At 42.8% G+C, this 21,424-nt stretch overlaps 1 protein-coding gene and 1 long non-coding RNA gene across 5 annotated transcripts in view; one reads left to right on the top strand and one right to left on the bottom strand.

Annotated features, from left to right (window-relative positions):
• The window catches only part of LOC110520292 (guanine nucleotide-binding protein G(o) subunit alpha), a 150,542-nt gene that overhangs the window by 118,901 nt on the left and 10,217 nt on the right, over positions 1-21,424 (top strand). For 3 of the 4 annotated variants that reach the window (XM_036974922.2, XM_090220772.1, XM_036974925.2), the window contains exons 5-6: positions 11,103-11,231; positions 15,202-15,331. In XM_036974922.2, the coding sequence (XP_036830817.1) occupies positions 11,103-11,231; positions 15,202-15,331 (259 nt within the window). Of the gene's footprint in view, positions 1-11,102; positions 11,232-15,201; positions 15,332-19,678; positions 19,820-21,424 lie in introns of all 4 variants that reach the window. The other variant, XR_016491961.1, reaches the window with a different exon arrangement.
• Positions 17,483-19,677, bottom strand: LOC149985461 (uncharacterized). The gene is made up of 2 exons (XR_016491985.1): positions 17,696-19,677; positions 17,483-17,538 (listed from the first exon to the last, which is right to left on the bottom strand). It is a non-coding gene; the product is annotated as an uncharacterized LOC149985461 (long non-coding RNA).

Genomic DNA, 21,424 nt, shown 5'->3' with positions numbered 1-21,424 from the left:
ATGTACGGGCACGTGGATGCCCTTCATTTGTGACCCATTTATTCACAATGTGCATATTCATTAGAAATAACCCATTTGAAGATTCCCAGTTAATAATACAGTGTTCATCTTATCAACTAAAACAATCAGCTGATACTGAAAGAACAAGCATATCATAGCTCCCAACAAAATCATGCATGGCAGCCATTTTGTGCTACAGAGCTCACCACCCATCAGCTTCACTGAAGCAGAGCTGTGTTTTACCACATCAACTTTCAACTTTACCAGAGGTACCCATCAGATAAGTTGTAACCATGTGTGGCCCACCCCCACCTCCAGCCCTACCATGCCACTGTGGTGTACCACAGGACACTTAATGATCTCTTTTCTCTCTGTTCTTCTCTTAAAGTCCTCTACTTTCTGATCTTCCTCGTTTCTACCCGCTGTCTGTGAGTCACGTCAAATTGATGTCAAAAGTTGCATTTTTGGGCATTTTAGCTAACCATAACCCTTTCCCTAACCTTAACCTAATTATCCTAACCTGCAACATTAATGATCTGCTATGTAAGGGAAGCAGCCGACAGCAGGCTTGTTGCTGAGAAGTGTTGCCAGGCAGAGCACTCAAACTGGATTATGAAGAGGAGGGGTAGGAGAGGAGGGAGGAGAGTGAGGGAAGAGGGGGGATGGTGTGTGGGAGGGGGAGGATGTTACTGGCAGGGAGCCAAAGTAGTGAGGGACAGATATGAGTTCCCCATACCAAAGAGAGAGCCCCCTTCCCTCTGCACTCCACCTCTACACCACTTGAACAGACCCCAGATGACCCAGCCTAATCCTAACAGCACAGAACCTCATTTCTATAGAACACCACTGGGTTGCAGAGCCACAGAGCAACTACATTTTTGTGACATAAAATACCAGACCTCAAATCCCCAAGACTTCCCTTGGGATTTTATTCATCATATTAGTTACTGGTGGAAAATATGGATGTTGGTTTCATGAACTCCAGTAGATATTTCAAGGGAGGTTTGGCTGGAAGACACTGGAGAGATAGTATTTCATTGAAGAGCACACTGATATCCAGTTGGATAGAACATGTCAATTGTGTCATGGCAGAGGAATAAACACACTTTCTGCTGCTTACTCCTCACTGGATTGTGCCCTTTCTGTTCCAAAGTAAACAGAGATTCACACTTAATTTCATAGAGCACTTGCTGTAGCTGGAACTGAGACTATGACACTGTATGAGACTAGACTGCAACAGACCACTCACAGTCCTTTATGGAAATCCCCCTCTTACAGCCGGCTGTAATTTGCATTGGCAGCTCCTATTTGAGGTTAAACAATACATCCCAATGGGGGAGAAAGGCAAATACAGATAAGAGGAATGGTCAACTGGGAGAGGAAAACAGAAAAGGAGAGAACATATCAGTGATGGACAGAAAGGAGAGATACAGAGAGGTTGGAGAGGAAAGTGTGCTACCTTGGAATAATGAAACAGTAAATTCAAGGAGGCACAGGAGGCTGTAACCTATATTCTCATCATGTTTATTGGATTTGGGGTTACAAGTTGAACTTCCAGAGGGGAAATTGCTGTGTGAATATGATGTGGATGTAGGGCTGGGCGGTATACTGTATTTTACGATATGCCGGTATTGATGCACGGAACGGTTTGGGTTTTTACTTTACCTTCTATACCGGTATTTGAATGTTTAGTTTGTTAAATGTGATACGCCGTGGGTAACGTCCATTTTTATAGTTTACTTTGCTACTTGGGTCATCTCTCTCCGCTCTCAATTCAATTAAGGGGCTTTATTAACATGGGAAACACACTACTGTTCAAAAGTTTGGGGTCACTTAGAAGTCCTTCTTTTTGAAAGAAAAGCCTTTTTTTTGGTACATTAAAATAACATCAAATTGATCAGAAATACAGTGTAGACATTGTTAATGTTGTAAATTACTATTGTAGCTGGATTTTTTTATGGAATATCTACATAGGCGTACAGAGGCCCATTATCAGCAACCATCACTCCTGTGTTCCAATGGCACGTTGTGTAAAAGGCTAATTTTAAAAGGCTAATTGATCATTAGAAACCCTTTTGCAATTATGTTAGCACAGCTGAGAACTGTTGTCCTGATTAAAGAGGCAATACAACTGGCCTTCTTTAGACTGCAATAGCATCGAATAGTCCCCGCGATATGCAACTGTTCAGGGAAGTCAGGAACCAATACACGCAGTCAGCTTTTTCAAGCAGAAATTTGCATCCTGTAGCTCTAACTCCAAATGGTTCTGGGACACTGTAAAGTCCATGGAGAACAAGAGCACCTCCTCCCAGCTGCCCACTGCACTGAGGCTAGGTAACATGGTCACCACCGATAAATCTGTGATAATCGAAAACTTCAACAAGCATTTCTCAACGGCTGGCCATTCCTCCTGGCTACTCCAACCTCGGCCAACAGCTCCCCCGCAGCTACTCGCCCAAGCCTCCCCAGCTTCTCCTTTACCCAAATCCAGATAGCAGATGTTCTGAAAGAGCTGCAAAACCTGGACCCATACAAATCAGCTGGGCTTGACAATCTGGACCCTCTATTTCTGAAACTGTCCGCCGCCAATGTCGCAACCCCTATTACCAGCCTGGGTGACACTCTAGACCCAAACTGTTACAGACCTATATCCATCCTGCCCTGCCTATCTAAGGTCTTCGAAAGCCAAGTCAACAAACAGATCACTGACCATCTCGAATCCCACCGTACCTTCTCCGCTGTGCAATCCGGTTTCCGAGCCGGTCACGGGTGCACCTCAGCTACGCTCAAGGTACTAAACGATATCATAACCGCCATCGATAAAAGACAGTACTGTGCAGCCGTCTTCATCGACCTGGCCAAGGCTTTCGACTCTGTCAATCACCTTATTCTTATCGGCAGACTCAGTAGTCTCGGTTTTTCTAATGACTGCCTTGCCTGGTTCACCAACTACTTTGCAGACAGAGTTCAGTGTGTCAAATCGGAGGGCATGTTGTCCGGTCCTCTGGCAGTCTCTATGGGGGTACCACAGGGTTCAATTCTTGGGCCGACTCTTTTATCTGTATATATCAATGATGTTGCTCTTGCTGTGGGCGATTCCCTGATCCACCTCTACGCAGATGACACCATTCTGTATACTTCTGGCTCTTCCTTGGACACTGTACTATCTGACCTCCAAACAAGCTTCAATGCCATACAACACTCCTTCCGTGGCCTCCAACTGCTCTTAAACGCTAGTAAAAACCAAATGCATGCTTTTCAACCGTTCGCTGCCTGCACCCGCACGCCCGACTAGCATCGCCACCCTGGATGGTTCCGACCTAGAATATGTGGACATCTATAAGTACCTAGTTGTCTAGCTAGACTGCAAACTCTCCTTCCAGACTCATATCAAACATCTCCAATCCAAAATCAAATCTAGAGTCGGCTTTCTATTTCGCAACAAATCCTCCTTCACTCACGCCGCCAAACTTACCCTAGTAAAACTGATTATCCCACCGATCCTCGACTTCGGCGATGTCATCTACAAAATAGCTTCCAATACTCTACTCAGTAAACTGGATGCAGTTTATCACAGTGTCATCCGTTTTGTTACTAAAGCACCTTATACCACCCACCACTGCGACCTGTATGCTCTCGTCGGCTGGCCCTCGCTACATGTTCGTCGCCAGACCCACTGGCTCCAGGTCATCTACAAGTCTATGCTAGGTAAAGCTCCGCCTTATCTCAGTTCACTGGTCACGATGGCAACACCCACCCGTAGCACGCGCTCCAGCAGGTGTATCTCACTGATCATCCCTAAAGCCAAAACCTAATTTGGCCGCCTTTCCTTCCAGTGCTGCTTGCGACTGGAACAAATTGCAAAAATCTCTGAAGTTGAAGACTTTTATCTCCCTCAACAACTTTAAACATCTGCTATCTGAGCAGCTAACCGATCGCTGCAGCTGTACATAGTCCATCGGTATATAGCCCACCCAATTTACTTACCTCATCCCCATACTGTTTTTATTTTATTTACGTTTCTGCTCTTTTGCACACCAGTATCTCTACCTGCACATGTTCATCTGATCAGTTATCACTCCAGTGTTAATCTACTACATTGTAATTATTCACTCCTATGGCCTATTTATTGCCTACCTCCTCATGCCTTTTGTACACAATGTATATAGATTATTTTTTTTCTACTATGTTATTTGACTTGTTTATTGTTTATCGTTTACTCCATGTGTAACTCTGTGTTGTTGTCTGTTCACACTGCTATGCTTTATCTTGGCCAGGTCGCAGTTGCAAATGAGAACTTGTTCTCAACTAGCCTACCTGGTTAAATAAAGGTGAAATAAAAAAAGAAATAAAAAATCTGCATTTGTGGGTTCGATTACATGCTCCAAATGGCCAGAAACAAGTAACTTTCTTCTGAAACTTTTCAGTCTATTCTTGTTCTGAGAAATGAAAGCTATCCCACATGAGAAATTGCCAGGAAACTGAAGATCTCGTACAACGCTGTGTACTACTCCCTTCACAGAACAGCGCAAACTGGCCCTAACCATAATAGAAAGAGGAGTGGGAGGCCCCGGTGCACAATTGAGCAAGAGGACAAGTACATTAGAGTGTCTAGCTTGAGAAACAGACACCTCAGATGTCCTCAACCTGCAGTTTCATTAAATAGTACCCGCAAAACACCAGTTTCAACGTCAACAGTGAAGAGGCAACTCCGGGATGCTGGCCTTCTAGGCAGAGCTCTGTCTAGTGTCTGTGTTATTTTGCCCATCTTAATCTTTTATTTTTATTGGCCAGTCTGAGATATGGCTTTTTCTTTGCAACTCTGCCTAGAAGGCTAGCATCCCGGAGTCGCCTCTTCACTGTTGACGTTGAGACTGGTGTTTTGTGGGTACTATTTAATGACGCTGCCAGTTGAGGACTTGTGAAGCATCTGTTTTTCAAATAACTATCAGGGGATATGTGTCAATAGCAACCTTGGGAAAATCCTCTGCATTATCATTAACAGTAGACTCGTACATTTCCTCAGCCAAAACAATGTACTGAGCAAATGTCAAATTGGCTTTTTACCAAATTACTGTACGACAGACCACATATTCACCCTGCACAACCTAATTGACAAAGAAACAAACCAAAATAAAGGCAAAGTCTTCTCATACTGTATTGATTTCAAAAAAGCTTTCGATTCAATTTGGCTTGAGGGTCTGCTATACAAATTTCTTTCCACAGGGCCGGGAGGTGAAACAGGGATGCAGCTTAAGCCCCACCCTCTTCAACATATCAACGAATTTGCGATGGCACTAGAACAGTCTGCAGCACCCGGTCTCACCCAACTAGAATCTAAAGTCAAATGTCTACTGATGATCTGGTGCTTCTGTCCCCAACCAAGGAGGAGCTACAGCAGCACCTAGACATTCTATACAGATTCTGTCAGACCTGGAACCTGACAGTAAATCTCAGAAAGACAAAAATAATGGTGTTCCAAAAAAGGTCCAGTTGCCAGGACCACGAAAACAAATTCCATCTAGACACCGTTGCCCTATAGCACACAAAAAACGATACATACCTCGGCCTAAACATCAGCGCCACAGGTGACTTCCACAAAGCTGTGAACGATCTGAGAGACAAGGCAAGATTCGCCTTCTATGCCATCAAAAGGAACGTAACATTCAACATACCAACTAGGTCAAATTTGTCTCCACTTTTGTGGATTGGGGTGATCAGTCCTTGGTTCCAAATATTGGGGAAGATGCAAGAGCTGAGGATGATGTTAAAGAGTTTAAGTATAGCCAATTGGAATTTGTGTTCTGTATATTTTACCATTTAATTTGGGATACTATCAACCCCCCAGACCTTTATGGGTTGGAGGGTTTGTATTTTGTCTTGTAGTTCATTCAATGTAATTGGAGAATCCAGTGTGTTCTGGTAGTTTAATAGTTGATTCTAAGATTTGTATTTGATCATGTACAGTGGGGCAAAAAAAGTATTTAGTCAGCCACCAATTGTGCAAGTTCTCCCACTTAAAAAGATGAGAGAGGCCTGTAATTTTCATCATAGGTACACTTCAACTATGAAAGACAAAATAAGAAAAGAAAATCCAGAAAATCACATTGTAGGATTTTTAATTAATTTATTTACAAATTATGGTGGAAAATAAGTATTTGGTCACCTACAAACAAGCAAGATTTCTGGCTCTCACAGACCTGTAACTCCTCTGTCCTCCACTCGTTACCTCTATTAATGGCACCTGTTTGAACTTGTTATCAATATAAAGGACACCTGTCCACAACCTCAAACAGGCACACTCCAAACTCCACTATGGCCAAGACCAAAGAGCTGTCAAAGGACACCAGAAACAAAATTGTAGACCTGCAACAGGCTGGGAAGACTGAATCTGCAATAGGTAAGCAGCTTGGTTTGAAGAAATCAACTGTGGGAACAATTATTAGGAAATGGAAGACATACAAGACCACTGATAATCTCCCTCGATCTGGGGCTCCACGCAAGATCTCACCCTGTGGGGTCAAAATGATCACAATAACGGTGAGCAAAAATCCCAGAACCACACAGGGGGACCCTAGTGAATGACCTGCAGAGAGCGGGGACCAAAGTAACAAAGCCTACCATCAGTAACACACTACGCCGCCAGGGAGTCAAATCCTGCAGTGCCAGACGTGTCCCCCTGCTTAAGCCAGTACATGTCCAGGCGCGTCTGAAGTTTGCTAGAGAGCATTTGGATGATCTAGAAGAAGATTGGGAGAATGTCATATGGTCAGATGAAACCAAAATATAACTTTTTGGTAAAAACTCAACTTGTCGTGTTTGGAGGACAAAGAATGCTGAGTTGCATCAAGGAACACCATACCTACTGTGAAGCATGGGGGTGGAAACATCATGCTTTGCGGCTGTTTTTCTGCAAAGAGACCAGGACGACTGATCCGTGTAAAGGAAAGAATGAATGGGGCCATGTATCGTGAGATTTTGAGTGAAAACCTCCTTCCATCAGCAAGGGCATTGAAGATGAAACGTGGCTGGGTCTTTCAGCATGATAATGATCCCAAACACACTGCCCAGGCAACGAAGGAGTGGCTTCGTAAGAAGCATTTCAAGGTCCTGGAGTGGCCTAGCCAGTCTCCAGATCTCAACCCCATAGAAAATCTTTGGAGGGAGTTGAAAGTCCGTGTTGCCCAGCAACAGCCCCAAAACATCACTGCTCTAGAGGAGATCTGCATGGACGAATGGGCCAAAATACCAGCAACAGTGTGTGAAAACCTCGTGAAGACTTACAGAAAACGTTTGACCTCTGTCATTGCCAACAAAGGGTATATAACAAAGTATTGAGATAAACTTTTGTCATTGACCCAATACTTATTTTCAATTTTTTTTCTCTTTTGGTCTGTCAGAGTTGAAGTGTACCTATGATGAAAATTACAGGCCTCTCTCATCTTTTTAAGTGGGAGAACTTTCACAATTGGTGGCTGACTAAATACTTTTTTGCCCCACTGTATATGTTTTTACTATTTGTTCTTTGTTATTGAGCCAAAAAGATTAGATAAGTGGTTTATCCATACATCTCCGTTTTTGATAACTGTTTGTGTTGTTGTTTGTTTCGAGTTTTCCAATTTGACCAGAAGTGAACTGATTTGAACTGATCTTTTTCCGTAATGTATTTCTGTATTGTTTTAGTGATTCACCATAGTGAAGGTGTAGGCTCAGGTTTTCTGGGTCTCTATGTTTTTGGTAGGATAGGTTTCTCAATTTCTTTCTTAGGTTTATGCATTCTTCATCAAACAATTTGTCATTGTTGTTCATTGTCATAGGTTGTCTGCTTGATTTTTTTGATTTGATAGGGAAGCTGAGAGGTCAAATACTGTTTAGGTTTTCTACTGCCAAGTTTACACCTTCACTATTACAGTGAAACCTTTTGTCTAGGAAATTGTCTAGAAGGAATTTAATTTGTTGTTGCCTAATTGTTTTTTGGTAGATTTCCACCCTATTTTCCTTCCATCTATCGCATTTCTTAATATTATTCAGTTCCTTTGGCTTTGATCCCTCGTGATTGAGCGTGGCTCTGTTTAAGTAGAGTGTGATTTTGCTGTAATCTGATAGGGTGTTAGTGGACTGACTGTGAACGCTCTAAGAGACTCTGGGTTGAGGTCAGTGATAAATTAGTCTACAGTACTACTGCCAAGAGATGCGCTATAGGTGTACCTACCATAAGAGTCCCCTCGAAGCCTACCATTGACTATGTACATACCCAGCGTCTGACAGATCTGCAGAAGTTGTGACCCGTTTTTGTTGGTTATGTTGTCGTAGTTATGTCTAGAGGGGCATATGCGGGAGGGAATGCTCTCACCTCCAGGTAGGTGTTTGTCCCACTGTGTGCTGAGGGTGTCGGGTTCTTGTCCAGTTCTGGCATTTAGTTCGCCACAGACTAGTACATGTCCCTGAGCTTGGACATTTTTGCTCTCCCCCTCTAGGAGGGAGAAGCTGTCATTGTTAAAGTATGGGGATTCTATTGGGGGGATATAGGTAGCATACATGAGGACATTGTTCTCTGTTGAGAAATAATTTCCTTAATCAATTCTAGCCAGATGTAAAATGTTCCTAATCTCTCACCATGCCACTTTTCACACAGACCTAGCCCCGCCCCCTCAAGAAGCACATTTGTTGTTCTTCGACCACAAAACAATTGAGTTCAATCTGCATGGTCAATGCAGCACATGCAACAATGTTGATGACAACGATGCTGTTTTTACTTTGCTTCTTAATATAAATTGACTATTTGTTTGTGTTTCTTAGCAACATCTGCAAACAGCTAGTTTATATTTTCTTAGCAAGGTGGGCCGACATCCTGTTAGCCCCTAATGCTAATCGCTAATGCTATTCGCTAGCTAGCTAATAAATGTCAGAGCAAACGTAATTAGCTATACAGCCTGATGATACCAGTGGTACATGGTGTAGGCTTAAATCAGCATGTTGTTTGTGCAACAGTATCTTCTAAATCAAAGAGGAATACACAAAGCAAGAACATGTTAGCTACATGAAGTAGCTAAGAGTAAACATTCAATGTAGCCAAAGATTATAGGATCCCCTAGGAAACACTTATCAACACTTTGGTTCCTACTCTGTCACAATAACTCCTCCCTGGCATTTTAATTTGTTGTCATGTCAAACAATACTGTATTCAAAGTGCTCACTATTATAGTCTAACTATATAATTAAAATAATCATTATATTTCCATGATTCCAACAGTTCACCCAAGAGTTTTGCTCTAAATCGCAAGTCAACATTTGGTTAAAAATAAGGCCTAGATTGTTTGCAGATATAGTGCAACCCCACGTGGCAGAGTGGAAATTATCTCAAATGAGTGCAGGAAATGCAGGAATTGAAAATGCTGAAATATTTGTGGGGTTGAAATGAACACTATATAACAATCAGAATGGAGAAAGACCCATTGAAATCACTTAGAATGTATGTGTTGACACCCTAGGGTCACGCAATACTCATGAAGCACATTTAGAACTTTTATTATTAAAAAACGTCAAATACAGTGATGTGATATTTTGACCATATCGTCCAGCCCTATGTGGATGATTTGGCCAGAATTAAACATTCATCGGCAGTAATGACTATAACCCCAGTTGTCTTATTGTCGCCTCCTGTAAGACATTGAGGTTTACTACATCTCTCTGAGCAGATTGGCTGGCCTGTAATGGCAGGGCAGGGTGAATCCACTCTCTGGAGTGGTTTCATCTGGGTTAAAATGACCATGTCAGTGTGAGTTATGGACACACTTTGTACAGATGTCATATCTCATTCTAGCTCCAGCAGTTACATCACAGGTCTCCCCCACTGATCTTCCTCTATCTCCCCGACCTCGGCCTCTTCCTATTTTTCTCTCTGCGTCATCCTCTCTGCCCCCCTCCCTATATCATGGACAGACAGGCAGACAGTGTGGACACAGCCCAGGTATTTAGGCACTACTGTTAATGAGCTGCATTAGTGCTTGGCACCCTGCCACCCGAACTGAGAGCTTGGCAACGGATGCAGCACATCTACCGCTGGACATCGACTTGTTAATCATTTATCACTCATTTATCACTCATTTCACGTGTACATACATTCAAAACCATTCAGCAACATACTGCACTGTGGTTCCATGCAGCTTATGGTTGCGTTATGCAGTGTAAATGCCCCCCTCGGTTGGTTGTGTCACCAGGCTGTGGCCAGGTTGGAATGTTCACACACTGCTGCTGAATACTGAAGCTGCCAAGCGAAGCCCCACAGCTCTCAACTGGACTCAGATCAGTGAATGACACCATTACACATAAACACAGATGGCGGTAGAGAATATGTTTCTATTTGAGTGAATGAGTGAGTGAGTGAGTGAGTGAGTGAGTGAGTGAGTGAGTGAGTGAGTGAGTGAGTGTGTGGTTGCGAGAGAAACGACGTGAGGCACTCTGTGAATTGTTATTGTTATTGTTTTGTTATTATCCCTATGTGATTAGAAAATGAAAATAGAAAATGTTTGTAAAAAATGTGTCTCCGTGTGTGTGTGTGCGTTTGTGTGAGAAACATCATGAGGTACTTACTGTAATGTTTTGTTGACCCCTAGCAAGATGGATGTCATCATTGTCTATTTTCCCTCTCTTGATTGTTACCTCTCCTGCATGTGGAGCAGCAGGTTTGCACACAGTCCTAAGCAAACCCAGCTACTCTAGCTGATGTGGGCCCATAGCTCAGATGTGGGCCCATAGCTCAAATGTAGCATAGTCTTCGACATTTCCTATCCAAAATGTCCACGATGGCCCTCGTAACTGTAGTGCACTGCTCCAGCTCTTCTGATTCCAATGCCAGGTTGTCATTAGGCTATAAGCTTTTTGTCTGTCCCTCATCCAGGCTCAGGGGAGCAGAGCAGACTACTCCTTCTCCAATCGATGATTTAAGTAAATTCATTAAATTCTGTGGTGAATGAAACCATTGTGCACTTGCGGCCCCAGAAGAACAGAGTTCAGACCCCCTGTCTCAGTCCACAGAGCTTAGGGTTGAAAACAGAGTCCAATGCATTGATCCTAACTGGCATCTCTATCTCTCTCCCCAGCTACCTAGACAGTTTAGACCGGATTGGTGCTCCTGACTACCAGCCCACAGAGCAGGACATTCTCAGAACCCGAGTCAAGACCACTGGCATCGTAGAAACTCACTTTGTCTTCAAGAACCTGCACTTCAGGTGAGACACTAGCTCAGTGCTCCTCTTCCTTCTCAAATATTCTTATTCTGCAGGTTTCCCCAACTGGTGGCCCATGGGGGATTTTATTTGGCCACCCATGTTTTCTTAGCAAAGAAAAAAATATATACACAACCGTTCAAAAGTTTGGGTCACTTAGAAATTTCCTTTTTTTAAAAGAAAAGCATTTTTTTTTTTTTTGTCCATTAAAATAACATAAAATTGAAAAGAAATACAGTGTAGACATGGTTTATGTTGTAAATGACTATTGTAGCTAGGCGTACAGAGGCCCATTATCAGCAACCATCACTCCTGTGTTCCAATGGCACGTTGTGTTAGCTAATCCAAGTTTATAGTTTTAAAAGGCCAATTGATCATTAGAAAATAATTTTGCAATTATGTTAGCACAGCTGAAACTGTTGTCCTGATTAAAGAAGCAATAAAACTGGCGTTCTTTAGACTAGCTGAGTATCTGGAGCATCAGCACTTGTGGGTTTGATTACAGGCTCAAAATGGCTAGAACACAAAGAACTTTCTTCTGAAACTCATCAGTCTATTCTTGTTCTGAGAAATGAAGGCTATTCCATGCGAGAAATTTCCAAGAAACTGAAGATCTCGTACAACGCTTTGTACTACTCCCTTCACAGAACAGCGCAAACTGGATCTAACCATAATAGAAAGAGGAGTGAGAGGCCCCGGTGCCCAACTGAGCAAGAGGACAAGTACATTAGAGTGTCTAGTTTGAGAAACAGATGCCTCACAAGTCCTCAACTGGCAGCTTCATTAAATAGTACCCATAAAACACCAGCCTCTGGTCGACAGGTTCTCAAGCTTCGGTTGGCTCGTCAGGCTTCCATTGCCGAAGCTACCGGGGATGCCTCAGCTAGCTCGTCAGGATTCCATTCCTCAGCTGGCTCGACAGGTTCTCAAGCCTTGGTTGGCTCGTCAGGCTCCGACGTCTCAGCCGCCTCGTCAGGCTCCCGCGCCTCAGCCGGCTCGACTGGTTCCCGCGCCTCAGCCGGCTCGACTGGTTCCTGCGCCTCAGCCGGCTCGACTGGTTCCCGCGCCTCACCCGGCTCGACTGGTTCCCGCGCCTCACCCGGCTCGACTGGTTCCCGCGCCTCACCCGGCTCGACTAGTTCCCGGGCCTCAGCCGGCTCGACTGGTTCCCGCGCCTCAGCCGACTCAACTGGTTCCCGCGCCTCAGCCGGCTCAACTGGTTTCCGCGCCCCAGCCGGGTCGACTGGTTCCAGTGCCTCAGCCGGGTCGACTGGTTCCTGCGCCTCAGCTGGGTTGACTGGTTCCCGCACCTCAGCAGAAGCGACCGGTCCGCTCCTGGTCCTTCTGGACCGTCCCTTTGGCCAGCGTCCTGTGGCTGGAGCCACTCCCCCTCTCTGGCATTCGTTGTTTACTCATTATTACACACCACCATCGTTATGTGCACCTGCACCTCATGAGACTCACCTGGACTCGATCACCTTCCTGATTACCTCCCCTATATCTGTCACTCCCTTTGATTCTTTCCCCGGGCATTATTGATTCTGTTTGTGTTTCATGTCTATACGCTACTCGTGTTTGTTATATTGTCCGATGTTCCAGTTGTTATTAAACTCACCACCTGCGCTTGCTTTCCGACTCCCAGCATATACAAATACAATACAAATTGTTGTTTTAGTCAAACATATCTGTTTGGGGTGCTTGCGGTCAATCTGCAGTCTACAAATGATTTGTAATTATGTTCTGACAATCTGCTCAAGAAGAAATCTGCCCTCGACTGAATCTAGTTGATGATCCCTACTCCAACTCCTTTCAGTATTTAGAAAATAGATGCATTGGTTATGCTGCATTTACATTGATCTTTCCATGAAACCATGTAAAGGGAATACTTGGTAAATACAGTATGTGTGCTTAAATGGAGATTGCCATACAGTTGAAGTCGGAGGTTTACATACACTTAGGTTGGAAACATTAAAACTTGTTTTTCAACCACTCCACAAATGTCTTGTCAACAAACTTTATTTTTATGCAAGTCAGTTTAGGACATCTACTTTGTGCATAACACAAGTCATTTTTCCAACAATTGCTTACAGACAGATTATTTCACTTATAATGCACTGTATCAAAATTCCAGTGGGTCAGAATATTACATACACTAAGTTGACTGTGCCTTTAAACAGCTTGGAAAATTCCATAAAATTATATCATGGCTTTAGAAGCTTCTGATAGGCTAATTGACATAATTTGAGTCAATTGGAGGTGTACCTGTGGATGTATTTCAAGGCCTACCTTCAAACTCAGTGCCTCTTTGCTTGATATCATGGGAAAATCAAAATACAGTGGGGCAAAAAAGTATTTAGTCAGCCACCAATTGTGCAAGTTCTCCCACTTAAAAATATGAGAGAGGCCTGTCATTTTCATCATAGGTACAATTCAACTATGACAGACAAAATGAGAAAAGAAATTCCAGAAAATCACATTGTAGGATTTTTTATGAATTTATTTGCAAATTAGGAAGAAGCCACTGCTCCAATACCGCCATAAAAAAAGCCAGACTAAGGTTTGCAACTGCACATGGGGACAAAGATCTTTCTTTTTGGAGAAATGTCCTCTGGTCTGATGAAACAAAAATAGAACTGTTTGGCCATAATGACCATCGTTATGTTAAAGGGGGTGGCTTGCAAGCCGAAGAACACCATCGCAACCGTGAAACTTCTGACTTCAACTGTACATTCATGGATTCTACCCTACGTTAATAGGTTTTTCCATTATTGTACCATGGGAATTAAAATGTTATTTTTTATAAATATATGTGCACCTGGAACAGTACAGTGCGCTGGGAGAAAAGAAGCTGTGACTGAATCTACATTTTAATTCTATGCTCTAGTTAATTACTCTAGAACTGCCAAATCTGGAGATACATTCAAGTTTAAATCATTCGGTATTATCTGGTGTACAATAAAAAAAAAGTGGGATGTATAAAACATTTTTTTTATAAATCTGCAATTTACCTTGTTTAGCTTGGTGTAACACGATCATGTTACTATAAAAAAAATGTCTCACAAAACAGAGAGCTTGTATTTTTCCTCTGTTCCTCACAGTGGCCTGCCTGACTGCCTACTAAGTGCTAGCACAAAGCAGCTCTTTGTTTATCTCCTTCACCTCACTTAGTCAGCTGATTGAGAACATAAAAGACAGGATGAAAATATCGTGTTAATATAATATGTTTAAATCAGTGGTGTGCAGAGAGCGGCTGCAGGGCTGTCGGGTTATAGTGCTCCATTCATTCCTGATCCTAAGACTGTCTCTCTGACAGGCTTTTTACTAACGCTAACATAATGTTCCGGTACTGAAGAAAGACTGTTTTAGTTTAGTGGTCCAGGACTTTTTCCAGTTACCCCAGCAGCTCGAGGTTGTCCTGACCTTAAATACTGTATATACAGCTCTGGAAAACATTGAGACCACTGCAAAATGATCAGTTTATCTGGTTTTACTATTTATAGGTATGTGTTTGGGTAAAATTAAAATGTTGTTTTATTCCTTAAACTACTGACAACATTTCTCCCAAATTCCAAATAACAATATTGTCTTTTAGAGCATTTATTTGCAGAAAATGACAACTGGTCATATATAACTAAAAATATGTAGTGTTGTAGACCTCGAATAATGCAAAGATAATAAGTAGTAGGAGACCTTCTGTGACTGCAAACACTTTGAAACCCCAAGTTTCTTCAGATGTAGGGAGGGGCTCAAAATTGGGCTCCCAAGTGGTGCAGCGGTCTAAGGCACTGCATCTCAATGCAAGAGGTGTCACTGCAGTCCCTGGTTCGAATCAGGGCTGTATCACATCTGGCCACGATTGGGAGTCCCATAGGGCGGCGCCCAATGTTGTCCGGGTTTGGCTGGGGTAGGCCTAGTATTGTAAATACAAATGTGTTTTTCTGTGAGCGTGTAACGTATGGTGTGTGTTCTGTAGGCTCTTTGATGTGGGAGGACAGAGGTCGGAGAGGAAGAAATGGATCCACTGCTTTGAGGACGTGACAGCCATTATCTTCTGTGTGGCACTGAGTGGGTATGACCAGGTCCTGCATGAAGATGAGACCACGGTAAGTCACACACGCAAACACACCATTAATTAATTGTGTCCATATCTCCGTACAGCACTCTGTAGTGCAGCATATTAGTCATATATGTTTCCTTCGTTGAAGACATCAACATAATGAACAGCAGGGGCTTTGTACTGTACACATCCCTGGTTTCCTGCTACTCATGTTGAGGTTAGGGTTCACAATTACCATGCCTTTTATCCGCGGATCCTCCTTCCTGTACTGTAAACAGGTTTAGCTAGCTCTGCTATGAAACGCATTGAAAATGTACAGTAGCTTATGACCATTTACATGTAAGTGTAGATTCACTTTGAATTTCAATTTTTTGATACGTAAAATATGTGAGGTGCTGTCCATAACATAACATTATAAATTAGACCACACAGTTAGGCTACTTTATTTCTCTCCATGCAAACACAGCAGTCACACTTCCCATCTGGTTCCACCCAGTCCTCTACCATAACCTCTCGTTGTATCAGCTGGTGTTTGTGCTAGGGTTGGCATAACCGTATAACCTTGTAACCGACGGTTATGGTGTAGACCGTCATTAAAATAAAATAAACCGTCATAACTGTAAAAAACATTTTTGCTGTGTGTATGGAACAAAGGGCTGACTGAAGACGGGAGGGCCGGGCATTCGATGCGTTTGAGTACGTTTCTGTCGTAACATGGACTCTTTTCGAGATGATGAAATTGTTCCTCCTCGCTGAAACAAGAAAATGAGTCTTGGGTTGCCTAGGCAACTCCCCCCGGAATGAAGCAGCAGCATCACAAATAGAAATAGAATGACTAGAACAGGTTTGGAACTTCTAACCCTGGCAATTTGACTGAGTAGGGTCTATCTGCGGTCGGACTGCCGTGTCAAATCGGAGGGCCTGTTGTCCATACCTCTGGCAGTCTCTATGGGGCTGCCACAGGGTACAATTCTCGGGCCGGCTCTCTTCTCTGTATACATCAATGATGTTGCTCTTGCTGCTGGTGATTCTCTTATCCACCTCTATGCAGACGACACCATTCTGTATACCTCTGGCCCTTCTCTGGACACTGTGTTAACTAACCTCCAGACCAGCTTCAATGCCATACAACTCTCCTTCCGTGGCCTCCAACTGCTCTTAAATGCAAGTAAAACTAAATGCACGCTCTTCAACAAATCGCTGCCCACACCTGCCCGCCCGTCCAGCATCACTACTCTGGACAGTTCTGACTTAGAAAATGTGGACAACTACAAATACCAAGGTGTCTGGTTAGACTGTAAACTCTCCTTCCAGACTCATATTAAGCATCTCCAATCCAAAATTAAGTCTAGAATCAGCATCCTATTTCGCAACAAAGCTTCCTTCACTCATGCTGCCAAACATACTCTCGTAAAACTGACTATCCTATCGATCCTTGACTTCGGCGATGTCATTTACAAAATAGCCTCCAACACTCTACTCAGCAAATTGGATGCGGTCTATCACAGTGCCATCTGTTTTGTCACCAAAGCCCCATATACTACCCACCACTGCGACCTGTATGCTCTCGCTGGCTGGCCCTCACTTCATATTCGTCGCCAAACCCACTGGCTCCAGGTCATCTATAAGTCTTTGCTAGGTAAAGCCCTGCCTTATCTCAGCTCACTGGTCACCATAGCAGCACCCACCATAGCACACGCAGGTATATTTCACTGGCCACCCTCAAAGCCAATTCCTCCTTTGGCTGCCTTTCCTTCCAGTTCTCTGCTGCCAATGACTGGAACAAACTGCAAAAATCACTGAAGCTGGAGACTCCCTCACTAACTTTAAGCACCAGCTGTCAGAGCAGCTCACAGATCACTGCACCTGTACATAGCCCATCTATAAATAGGCCATCCAACTACCTCATCCCCATACTGTTATTTATTTATTTATTTTGCTCCTTTGCTCCCCAGTATCTCTACTTGCACATTCATCTTCTGCACATCTATCACTCCAGTGTTTAATTGCTATATTGTAATTATTTTGCCACTATGACCTGTTTATTGCCTTACCTCCCTTATCCTACCTCATTTGCACACACTGTATATAGACTTTTTCTATTGTATTATTGACTATATGTTTGTTTATGTAGCCGGTGCTATACTGCACCGCTGTAACTCTGCGTTGTGTGTGGTTGATAGAGACCATAAACGTGGACTTTGGAGATCAGGTAGTTTTAATCAAGCAGAACTGACTCTCTGCATCTTGCATCTGCATCCAAAAGGAAATAAAACATTTGTAGAGCACATCTGTTCTGAGAATCGTCGCCTCTTTCTCTCAGTGCATCAAAATGATTTTTGGAATACAAAAATGAATACACTCTCTCCTTATTATACATAACATATTTTACATAGATAAAACCACATACCTGCATCCAAAAGGAAATAAAACATTTGTAGAGCACATCTGTTCTGAGAATCGTCGCCTCTTTCTACAACAGATGCACAATAGGAGGGACTGGGATCATTCGAGGAGCTAGCCATCGTTCACACATACAATAGCCTGCTAATACCTTAGCTAGCTATTAACCACATGTTGAATTCAGAATGTTAATATCATCCTAAAAAGTACAATTACAAGTGCATCTTAACAATACCATCCACTTATGAGTAACCTCTAAATATACATCATTATTCATGAACAAAACATTGTGTGTATGACTTTGTACTTAAAAGAATCAAACTTTTCTGAAGACAGAAAAAGCGTGCCTACCTCTCTCAGTGCATCAAAATGATTTGAGCACGAGCACGCCGGGCAAAACGTAAGTACACACTCCCCTTCTCCCAGGATGCAGGCATGCATAACAAATCAACACAACATATTGATATATGAACCTGGTGAAATTCACATAGTACTTTAACAACTGTTACATTTACTCCATGAGTAACTCTGTGTTGTTGTATGTGTCGCACTGCTTTGCTTTATCTTGGCCAGGTCGCAGTTGTAAATGAGAACTTGTTCTCAACTAGCCTACCTGGTTAAATAAAGGTAAAAAAATGTTTAAAAAAAAATAAAAACTACATTCCACGCCCACCACGTGCCCACTGCCATTGATTGAGGCGAGGGTAGTGCCATGCGAGAGTTGGGTTGGCTACGCTAGCTAGCTAACTAACGTTACCTTCCTATCAGTAACGTTAACAGAACTGCAGAAAGCAGTGCTCTGCAGGCGGGGTGAAAGACACGGCGTACCCGTGTCCCCTAGCTAGCTAGAAGCCTCCTTCTTCTTCTGTGGGTTTTTTGGGCGGTTGGTGCATTACCGCCACCTACTGTGCTGGAGTGTGGGCCAGAGACAGCGCTAGCAGTGGGCGCGGCATGTTGTGGGCACAGCATGCAGTAACCACTGTCTGCAGATAGACATTATTGATTTCAAAGGTAAACTCATGGGTACACTTGCAATGGCTGCCTGGTATTGCGATGCAATGTTCTTTCAAATGTTAACTGATGTGACTCATACAATTGAATGTATTTTTGTAATGTCAGTTGAGTTGAATTAAGAAATCGCAGCACATATTTCAGCTCATATTTTACTTCCGGCTTTGCTGCTATCGGTACACTGGCAATGGCCGCCAGTCCACCCATTATGTCATGATTGACTGGAATGGGGATGTCCGTTTATGGGTTTATTTTTTAAATGTTAATATAGCGAGGTCAGGATAATCCTATTTGAAAACACAACTAAATGTATCAGAGTAGATTTACAGACATGATAAACCAAAAAAGGAAGGCTCTATTGAAATATGAACTATGCGTCTGACAGTCTCTATTGAACTATGCCTCTGACAGATTGACAGACTCCTAAATCAAAGTCATATTTGTTTACTCCTGGACTCATATGCACAGGCCCGCACGCGTGTGCGACTACACACACACACACACACACACACACACACACACACACACACACACACACACACACACACACACACACACTACTTCAACAAACAAATTTGCATTTATCTCTCGCTCTCTGGCTGTCTTTTCCTGTTTTTCCTCTTCATGCAAGTACTGGCACACCCTCAAAGATGTGCACAGCAGTGCAGATTTTCTACAGCAATTCTGTCCATTCATTTGACTGTGAGGTTTGGTTTGGGTTCTTCCTGCCTGCTCTACAATTTTTTCCATTCACCGTTGGGGGGAGTGTGTGTGTGTGTGTGTGTGTGTGTGTGTGTGTGTGTGTGTGTGTGTGTGTGTGTGTGTGTGCAAGCATGCGTACATGCGTGCGTGCACATGACTGTGCGTGCGTTTTTGTTTGTGCATACATGCTTTGTGTTTGAGAGGGGGGAGATGAGTTGATTTGGGCTCTCGTGCATGTCCATCTCTGTTCCACTGCGCTCCCCCAACCCCCCAGCAGCTCTCGTCTCTCCTTCAACGTCTTCTCGTCTCAGCTCCTCTCCTGTCATCTCTCGCCATCGGCTGTCCTCTCTAACCAATCGGCAAATGCTAAAAACCCACCTGGTTCCACAGAGGGTCCTCCCACCAAACATATGCACAGGTATGAAACCTTTCACAAGGACAAAGAATCCAAAATCATCTGGAAAGAGTTGAAAGCAGCACTCCTTTTGGTTGTGATGTAATTATGTGTGTGTGTTCAGCATGTGTGTGTGTTTACCTGGGATTGTCACTGTGAGGATATGATTGTATGTAATGGGCGGCGGGTAGCCTAACTGTTAAGAGCGTTGTGCCATAGGTGACACATCTGTGGATGTGCCCTTGAGCAAGGTACTTAACTCTAATTGCTCCTGTAGGTTGCTCTGGATAAGAGTGTTTGTAAAAATGTATATATGACACTGGTTTATGTATGTGTTTATGTATTGTTCTCAAAGTTTTACTCATCAGATGCTGATTCACCTCATGAGATACATGTTTAATTATGGTTATTAGTTTTCTTATTTCCTCTCTTTCTTTCTCTTATATTTTCTACAAGAACTCCAGTCTCTGACTTATCTTATGTACTCTTTTGGGTTGTTCTGTAATTGGCTCTTTCAGTGATTCCCTCTGCTCTATTTAATCTGATTGGCTCTCTCAGGGCTTTCCTCTGCTCTATTTAATCTGATTGGCTGTCTCAGGGCTTTCCTCTGCTCTTGATCTGATTGGCTGTGTGAGCCCTCTCTGGTGCTCTAAGTGGATTGTGATTGGCTGTGAAGGAGGCGTCATGACTGTGTTCTTTGTCTTTTCCACTGTGATTGAGAACAAGGCAACAATTCACTCACATCAGAGAGAGTGTCTGCTTTCAACTCTGAATTAACATTTAAACAGGCAAACACCATTTTGAAATAACATAAAATACCTAGAAATGTATTTGCATGCCTTCCCATCTCTGTCCTAGAGAGAAGCATACAGGGTTTGTCCTAGACTTAGGCTACCTGGGTCGTTCCACCAATTCTGTGTCTTTTGAGAAGTATAACTTGATCAAAACAAACTTTTGATTTCACTTAATTTACTTGAATGCAAGCTTCACAAAATGTTTTATTTGTAAAACGTTTCTATGCTGTCTATCTATGGGTAACAGGGTTGACCTGTTATGCTTGACCCGCACAGTTTTCCACCACAAAACACCTGAAAATTGCCAATAAGAGTAGATCCAGCTCACCTGCTTTTACACTGTGATTTGACTATTAGATGTTCAGTGTTTCTTTTGATTAATATATTTCAAAAGTTTCACCATATTAAAATGAAAGTTCAGTTCACATAAAAGGGTTGGCCTCAAAATGAGGGTCAGACAGAAAATAATCACTAATCACATTAAATAAATTATCATCTTTAGAAATGACTTTTTCAAAGCAACAATAAGTAGGGTGATGGTGACTTATTTTAGGATGACGTGGGTTAAAATCTTAGAAGTGACACAGTGTTGACGGAGGGACACGTGAAGATGTTACATTTTGGCACTTTGGCAAGCCTTTATTCATATTTAAACAACCCGATTCATTTAATTCTCCATGTGGTCTATATTAAAAGGGCACTTAATTTAATATATATAGGCTTTTAAAATTCAATATTGGTGCACTATTTCTACTTAAAATATTAAAGGGACGCAAAAGGCACTATTTTCGTGGAACGACCCACCTAATAACATTGTGCATGAACTTGGCTAACC

Source organism: Oncorhynchus mykiss, chromosome 1, assembly GCF_057628025.1.
Source record: "Oncorhynchus mykiss isolate SJ-2025 chromosome 1, ASM5762802v1, whole genome shotgun sequence".
Taxonomy (NCBI): Eukaryota; Metazoa; Chordata; class Actinopteri; order Salmoniformes; family Salmonidae; genus Oncorhynchus; species Oncorhynchus mykiss.
This window is presented reverse-complemented; position numbering and strand designations above follow the sequence as displayed.